The sequence below is a fragment of the Trichomycterus rosablanca genome, chromosome 23, assembly GCF_030014385.1.
Source record: "Trichomycterus rosablanca isolate fTriRos1 chromosome 23, fTriRos1.hap1, whole genome shotgun sequence".
In the NCBI taxonomy this organism is placed as follows: domain Eukaryota; kingdom Metazoa; phylum Chordata; class Actinopteri; order Siluriformes; family Trichomycteridae; genus Trichomycterus; species Trichomycterus rosablanca.
The window spans coordinates 19,284,093-19,292,660 of NC_086010.1; the positions used below are offsets into that span (position 1 = coordinate 19,284,093).

General features: G+C 46.9%; 1 protein-coding gene across 1 annotated transcript; it reads right to left on the reverse strand.

The window, feature by feature from the left end:
- Nucleotides 1-646: 646 nt before the first annotated feature.
- pi15a (peptidase inhibitor 15a) lies at nt 647-6,473 on the reverse strand. Its single transcript, XM_062985639.1, has 5 exons — nt 5,998-6,473; nt 4,447-4,565; nt 3,861-3,993; nt 2,690-2,805; nt 647-2,440 (listed from the first exon to the last, which is right to left on the reverse strand). Exons 1-5 carry the CDS (start codon nt 6,265-6,267, stop codon nt 2,305-2,307), a joined length of 774 nt encoding a protein of 257 aa, XP_062841709.1. The 5' UTR covers nt 6,268-6,473; the 3' UTR covers nt 647-2,304.
- Nucleotides 6,474-8,568: the final 2,095 nt, after the last annotated feature.

An 8,568-nucleotide genomic window follows, 5' to 3' on the forward strand; every position in this document is an offset into this window, starting at 1 on the left:
GTTCCAGGAATCTTGTTCATCCTGTTTAGATGGTTATTTGTTTCTTGGTTGGATTAGGATCTGGAATTAGCGGAGGCTCGGTTTGCTGGTGGGATTCGGCTATGACTAAGAAAATCAGGTAGGGGGGGTGGATTTTACCCTTGTGAAGAGATCGAGTCTTTGTGATGATCTTACCACTGACCTGCTGCAGAGGAGATTTAATATACAGGTTAGTCAACCACTGACTGAGAGACTCGCCGTGTTCCCAGTGACGGACCGGTTTTGTTTATTTATTTATTTTTGGTGTTTATTCGGATGCTAATGTGATTTACACAGTCGGAAGATTTTCAGCGACGAATTTCGATCAAACGTTTTGATGTTTGCTGATATTTTCTGTTTGGTAATAAAACAACAGCTTAAGATCCACAAACGTCCAAAAGTCGGCGGATTTTTTGGGATCATGAGCGCGTGCTTTGTTTTAAGGGTCTGGTTCTGATGAAGACGTGAACAAAGACCCTTGTGGAACCTCTGCTCCTGTTTTTCCACAGTAATCACTCCTCAGATTGCTCTCTTATGTAAACAAGGAGTTAAAGTAATAAAGTAATAAAGGAAGGTCACGGCCATTCGGGAGGAACTTCAGCAGTTAAACAAGAAAAAGAGACAAAGAAAAGAATCCGATTTTATTCTGCAGTACAAAATCCAAACAAAGCGCAGTCGGGAATTACAACCCTTATTTACAACGTGAGAAAAAATCAGTGCACAATAAACACAAACAGAGAAAATAAATCATGATTTTAATCCCATCATCCCATCCCATAATTTCTGACAATTCTTAAAGTCAAAAAGCAAAATTTCTGTTTGTATTTTAGGTTAAATTTGCTCTTTTATTTTCTGTTTTAAGGTAAAATTAATGCAAACACTTTGTACCGAGCCCCACACCGCAAATCACAATTAAAAAGACTATGAAAAGAGCCTATGATTCAAAGGTGAAGTACGTGTCCATTATTTATGCATTTTCCTTGTCATGTTTTCCCAATTTAGTCATGTCCAATTCCCCTGTACCTACTCATAACACGCGCCCCTTTGACACGTGTGCAGGGTTTACACAGAGATCAGTATAGCGTACAGAGTCACACACTAATCTCTGTGATCCCCTGTCTCTGTGCAGCGCCTCGACTAGCCAGCAGAGGGCGTAACTGCAGCGGATTTTTGTCCCTGTTCTGTCATGATCGTCTCCTTGATGGACAGGTAGGTCTGCAGCTCCACCCTACAAACGTTGAATATATGATTTGAAGTGTGGGCTTTGTAGAAAGTGTTCGTTAATAATTTCAGCTGAGTTTCGTAGACGTACACGATACCAAACAAATAACAAATAACACAAAATTCATCCTCAAACCCTCAGCTGGATTTGAACGACAGATTGCACTTCAAATACTGATAATAATAATTAAAAAATAATAAAATAAAATGCCAAATTATGAGCAAACGGTTTGGCTGGCGAACGCTTTAGTTTAAAAAAGGTGTCGCCTGTTACTGCAGCGATTCAGCACCAAATTAAAAACCCTTTAATGACCTTTAAGTCCTGTTAGCTGTTAGCTGTTAGCTGTAGCGTAACACCTGCACTGTCATTAGCTACTTTAGTCTGACACGAATTAGCAGTAGGTGTACGTTTCAAATATTTCTTCGTCGTTAACGAGCACCTTTTAAAAAATCTCAGCAGCGGGTTTTAGGGTACGCCAAACTGAACGTAGATTTAGCTTGGCGGTATGTAAACTGCAGGTGGGTCGCCCTGCTGGGGGCGTGGGAGAGGAGAAACCCAATCTGACCTCCCCTCCACCAGACGTGTTTAATCGTGCCTGGCGGTTGGGTGGCGCAGCGGTAAAACTGCTGCAGTTACGCCCTCTGCTGGCTGATCGATGGTGCTGCACAGAGACGACGGGTAGGGACTCTCCATGCACGATACGGATCTCCATATGAACACGAATAGTGCAGGGGAAAAGAAGCGGTCGATCAGGAGTGGAGGTCTGCAGCATCGGGGAATCGGATACGACAAGACTCGAAATCGTCTGTACTATTCAGAGGACGGAGGCGGTCCCGAGGGGAGAGTTTGAATGTTTACCAGAAGTATTGGGACTCCACCCGAGACGTTTAAACAGCACCGACTCCTAAATAATATCTGATATAAACACGATCATAATAATAAAACAATAATTTATAAACGTTCGGGGTTATACAGTTAAATAGATCCACATATACACATCAGGAATGTTGTGCAAAATCTCACAGGAGGAGAGTGTGTGTGTGTGTGTGTGTGTGTGTGTGGGATTATTTAAGCCAGTGCAGGTGGTTGGACTGGACAGCAGGGAAGCACATGTTGTTCGAACACGATCCGCCGTAGCTGGGCGGGCACATGGAGCAGGGCACGCCCACTTTATACGGAGCTTCACCGATCCAGTTCCCCCTGAAACGACAAACGTGGACGTAAACACCTGATCCGACCCGACCCGACAGGTAGCTCAGAACACACACCGTGTGGTCTAAAGTATTGGGACACCTGAGCGTGACGATATTAAAACTGAGTAATCTTTACAGCTTGGGCAACAACCGCTGCTCTGAGAACCTTCTATGGGAATTTGTGCCCGTGTCCCAATACTTTTTCCCATGTAGAGTATGTGTGTGTGTGTGTGTGTGTGTGTGTGTGTGTACTCACTTTGATGAATAGTTACACACCAGGTACGTGGCTCTCCTCCACACTGATCCCCAAACGTTCATGTTGTGACAGGTATGAACGGCACAGCCCACCTTATTCGACGTCGCCCAGACCATCTACAAATTAAATCAGAGTCATTACAACTGATTCATCACACACACACACACACACACACACAAACACACACACACACAAACACACACAAACACACACACACACACACACACACACACACACACATAATTTGGAGCCCTTTGATCTCATTTTTATGAGTTCGCTGCAACCTGATACTGAACATCAGAATTTTTGAGTATCCATTCATGATTCATGATTCATTGATTGATTTATGGGTTGATTCATAATGGATTCATGAATTGTTTAATCGATTGATTAATTAATTAATTGATTGATTCATGAATTGAGTCATTCATTAATTTGTTGAGAGATTTGTTAATCGATTCATGAATTGATTTATTCATTTATTCATTTGTTAATTGATTTGTTAACTTATTAATTCATTGATTTGTTGAGTGATTTATTTAATCATTTCTTCATTTATTTGTTGATTGATTTGTTAATTGATTCACTAATTTATTTATAAATTGTTTCATTGGTTGATTCATTAATTGATTCATGAATTGTTTAATCAATTAACTTATTAATTCATTAATTGATTTATTGATTCATTGATTTTTTGTTAATTGATTCGTTGATTGATTCGTTGATAAATTCATGGATTGATTCATTGATTCGTTAATTGATTCATTGGTTGATTCATTGATTTGTTGATTAATTCATGGATTAATTCATTGATTCATTGATTGATTCATTGATTGATTCATTGATTGATTGTTTCACCAGCGCTTTATCCTGGTCAGGGTTGCAGTGGGTCTGATTTACTGGATGAAAGGTAGGAAACACCCCGGACAGGTCGCCAGTCCATCACAGTGCACACACACACACACACACACACAATGCATGACCTGTCTGCATGTTGTTGGACTTGTGGGAGAAATCCCATGCTGACACAGTGAGGCCAGTTCCACTGGAAAACACCCCGACCCCCCAAGAAACAGCTAATCATGTCTGTGTAGACGCCCGACCGGTCGATAGCACAGCTTGTATTATTACTAGGATCCCACCCTCTTTACCTGCATCATAACCCTCTCACCTGTGTGTAATGGGTGCACATGGGACCGTAGCACTTCAGCGGGCAGCGGGGTTTACAGTCCCGCGGGTACGGAAAGGAGTAATCCTTCACCTCATCGTACCACGGCTTCACCAGCTGCAGGATGGACCGGTACCTAACAGAGCCAAAACATATCGGGGGGGTTAGTGAGGATACACACACACACACACACACGGTTCGAATCCCAAAAGATCTGCTACAGGCTGTAGGGATTCCTCCTAACTGCTGCAGTTACGCCCTCTGCTGGCTGATCGATGGTGCTGCACTACACAGAGACGGAGGATAACGGAGATCAGCGTGTGACTCTCTGTACATGATACGGATCTCCGTATGAACCCTGGTGCAGGTGAAAAGAAGCGGCCGGTACTGCACACGTGTCGGAGGGGTGTGTGTGTCAGTCACAACCCTCCTCGTTCAGGAGTGGAGGTCTGCAGCAGTTGAAGGGAATTGGATATGACTAAGCTGGGAGGTTAATTGTTGGAGAATTGTTAGGACTCCAGCACTAACAGGTCACGTGTTAAACGTCTATATTTAATAATAATAATGATATAAAGAAAGCAGCACACACCTCCCGGTTCTTACAGAGAGGTTCTGGCCGAGGAACCGGAGCAGATTTCGGGGACCGTGCTCCCACAAACACATGGACGCCCACTCCTCCGCCCTCCGCGCCAGGGCCTCGTCCCAAACCTGTAAACACACACAAACACACACGATCACACACGGACACCAGACACCATCAGGTCCGGCGAGACCTGCTGACCTGCAGCGGCTAATCTGGGATGAAACCTGAACTCGACATCCGAACCGTCAGGGTTCGGTGACAGGAGGAGCTCAGCGATGCCGGGAGGCGTTTTTTTGTTTTTTATTTTAGGTTTCTGGTTAGCAAGGGACCGTGATTTACACCTGAAGCTCCTACCACACGTTCTTCAAACGTCTACAGAACGTGAGGCTTCGAACCCTCGGCACTGAACTGAATTTAGAATCAGAAGAGACCAAAGCTTTGGAGAAGCTCCTCCGGTCCTGTAAAACCCAAGGACTAAAACTAGAACTCTGCTAAATCCATGTGGGATTCGAGCAGACGCCCCTCGGCGTGGACGGATCGGGTCACGATGGAGGATCTACGCTGGTGGTCCCGGTTATTTAGACCTGCGACAGCTGCACCTGTCAGTTTAGACGACGTTCCTCACAACACAAGCATGTAGTCACGTGTACAGCCCCCTTAACCCCCATCCCAAAGGGAAGAGGATATGTCCAAAACCCTAAATTCTTTTACTTTTGCTTTTTCTCTCAGTTTAGTCGTAGCCAGTTCCTCTTCCTCTGCTGGAGACCCCGATGGTGTACGGAGGGTATATTTTTCTGACACGCCCTCCCTCAGACGGGACTCCTTCTTATCCCCCCGTACTTTGGTGGATTGTTGATTGAGGTCGGTCTTGCGCATGGAGAGTCACTGCACCTCGGCCTACTAACCAGGGTCTTTACACTGCGTCCAAGACCCCGCCCACTTTTTATTTTAGTCCCATCTTTTCCCACCCAGCAGACTAGTGGCTGATTTTGTCCACTGCATTTGCTGTACTCTGCTGTACTCTGCTGCCGGTCGGCTGGGCGCCGGCAGCAGAGTACATTTATTAATGTATAACGTTTCACATCACTGCTGAGCGAGCAAAACACAAAACCAGCGCCAGGTACACTGTATAGCCAAAAGTATTCGGACGCCTGACCGTGAGAGTGTCGGGCGTCCCGTTTCAAAAACAAACAGTATTAAAACAGGGCTACAACAGCAGCCGCTCTTCTGAGAAGCTTCTCACAAGACTTTGAAGTACGTCTGTGTGTGTGTGGGAATTTGTGCCCCATTCAGTCAAAGGATGAAGCATTTGTATGTGTGCGGCTGGGTGCCGATCGATCAGTCGATGTTCCGGTTCATCCCAGAGCTGGTGAGTGGGGCTGAGCTCAGGACTCTGTGCAGGACACTGGAGCTTTTCTTCACGTCTTTATAGAGCTCACTCACACTGGAACAGGAAAGGACCTTCCCTGAACTGTTGATATTTCCTTTCTATGATTGATTTATTACACCTTGCAGCGGCTACTCTGTCTGAAACACATGCACTCGACATTCTCTTACCATGTACTCCATGTTGGACGCGGCCGGGACGACGTTCCCTCTGACTTTGTTGTGGTAGTCCAGTATGGTGAGCCTGTCGTCCTGGGAGATGTACCTCCTCCGCCTGGTTCTGGGAACGCTCCCGGGGTCCGCACGACATCCGGCGCAGGCGCTGGTCAAGCTGGTGGACGGCGGGGCGGAGACGGTGGAATTGGAAGCCGCCAGCGCACCCGCCGCTCCGCAGGAGATGCAGATGAGGAGCAGGTCGAGGGCCAGGCTGTGCTCGTTCATCCTGGTGGGTTCGTTTTTTTTGGAGGGGTGTTGAGAAGTTCTGCTTCTGCTGTGCAGGTTCGGGAATCCAAGCGTGACCTTTAAATCAGGAGGACGTATCGATGCATTGCTAAGTTTCGTCCAGTCCGGTCCGGTCCGGTCTGCTGCAGGGTCACAGGTCCTGAACCTCGCCTACCTGAATAAGAGAGGTGTTATTTCGGAGAGGTTCTGTCCCCGTGTGAGAGTGAAAATGTGCCTCCCAAAGCCTCCGGTGTGGAACCTCCTCCTGTCGTAAACGTCGAGCTGACTCTGCTCTCAGCCACGAGCTGCCGAGCCTTTTTATAGCGCGGTGACCGGGGCCGGAAAAAAAAAGACAGAGTGTTTTCAGAGGTGTCGTCAGGAGTCCCTCCCCATCACCTAAAGCCCATCATGGACCCGTAATGCCTCGTTTCTCTTCTCACCAGCTTCCTGGAAGCTTTGATTGAAACATCTGGTTTGGGTTTGCACAGCTGGCGAGAGGAGAAAAGAAAACAGGAGCGAGATAAGAGCGAGAAATTGCCACCGACCTCCCAAAACTAAAACCACTCAAATAATCGATAGAAATTTAATAGAGTGTCTTTATTTATTATTTATACGTCTACACGTGTGCAGTACAGTCACATTCTTTTCCCACTGGGGTCAGAGCACAGGGTCAGCTATTGTACGGCCCCCTAGGAGCAGACAGGGTTAAGAGCCTTGCTCAAGGGTCTACAGTGGCTGCATGGCAGAGCTGGGATTCAAACCCTCAATCTTTCCAAAAGCCCAAAGCTCAAGCCTGCAGCGTCTACATACATACCGATCTCCACACAAATCTGCTGCATTTCTGGAACACAACTGCAGGGATTTACTTCTGTCAAGTCATTTGCTGATGTCAGCATCAATGCAACAAGACCTGGCTTACTGTCTGTGTTCCGATGCATCCCAAAGAAGAATCGTTTTCATAACCCAAGCCTAAGTTCAACTTGCACAATGCCGGCATTCAGCCGGATCAGCGTAAAGCACACCACATACGATTTTTTCATTTTATGCAGCATTAGTGATGCCAGCCAGGACCTCTGAGCCTAGTGACGTCAAGTGTTCACAACCGGACCTGCACTGACCTGCACTGACCTGTGAGGACCGAAGGTTCTCCAAAAGTCAAAATATACTCTCCGAGTTTGAAGCTCAGCTCTGCTACCGGTCGGCTGGGCGCCCCCTAGGTCACTAGTCTGCAGGGTGGGAAAAGATGGGACTAAAAAGTGGGCAGGTCTTTGATGCTGCATACGAGGTGCCTGTACAGAAGCGCAGGTGACTCTCTGTGCGCGATACAGATCTCCGTATGAACCCTCCAGACACCTCCAGAGACACGGGACTCTGTGCTTGTTATTTTTTGTGATAAATGGTGATAAATGATAGAACCGATGGCACCAGGTTCGAGTGACGTCGCTCCAGGCTGCTCCTGACGTTGTGAAGTTTGGTAGGTGGTGTTTTTAAGAGAGCGGGCGCAGGACGGGGGCAGAGGAATCCTGCGTCACACTCAGACGGGCCGACGCGGCTGGAGTCCAGGACTCAACAAGTGCGGTCTTTACAGTGGAGAGAATCATAATAAACAGTATGAAGAAACACTCTGGAAACACCGAGTGTCCCGCTGGGTCATAAAATAAAACAAACACAGAACCTTGGACCGTCGTCAACTCTTCACACATGTTTAAACAGCCGGGCGCGGTTCTGTGTGCCCACACCGTCCCAATAAAGCTGCACTTCAGCTTCTCAACCCACAGAACGATCATGTGAATCCTGCACATGTTGTTTTCTATTTATGTATGAAGTAGTATCCGATTCCCCGGTACTGCTGCGGACATCCACTTCTGACCCAGGAGGGTCGTGACTAGGACCGTTTCTTTTCTCCCACACAATCCGGGTTTATATGGAGATCCGTATCATGCACGAAGACCCCGTCCCCTTTTTAGTCCCGTCTTTTCCCACCCAGGTGACTAGTGGCCAATTGTGCCCACGAGGGGAGCCCAGCCGACCGGTAGCAGAGCTGAGATTCGAACTTGGAGAGATGGGATACCAGAGCTGGTGCCACCAGGATGCCAATGATTTTTTTTTGGTTTTTATTTCGGGTGGGTTCACACGGAGATCCGTATCGTGCACGGAGAGTCACGCACCGATCTCCATTATCCCACGTCTGTGTGCAGCGCCATCAATCAGCCAGCAGAGGGCGTAACTGCAGCACTTATGAGGAATCCATTCCAGCATTTTCTTTTGAAATCAGAAGCTGATTGGTGATCAAATCCTGAA

Coding starts and splice junctions, on each gene's coding strand:
- pi15a (XM_062985639.1), bottom strand. CDS start 6,267: ATGAACGAGCACAGCCTGGCCCTCGACCTGCTCCTCATCTGCATCTCC. Junction 3,994..4,446: donor CTCTCTGTAAGAACCGGGAG/GTGTGTGCTGCT, acceptor TGGCTCTGTTAG/GTACCGGTCCATCCTGCAGC. Junction 2,806..3,860: donor TGTGCACCCATTACACACAG/GTGAGAGGGTTA, acceptor TTTAATTTGTAG/ATGGTCTGGGCGACGTCGAA.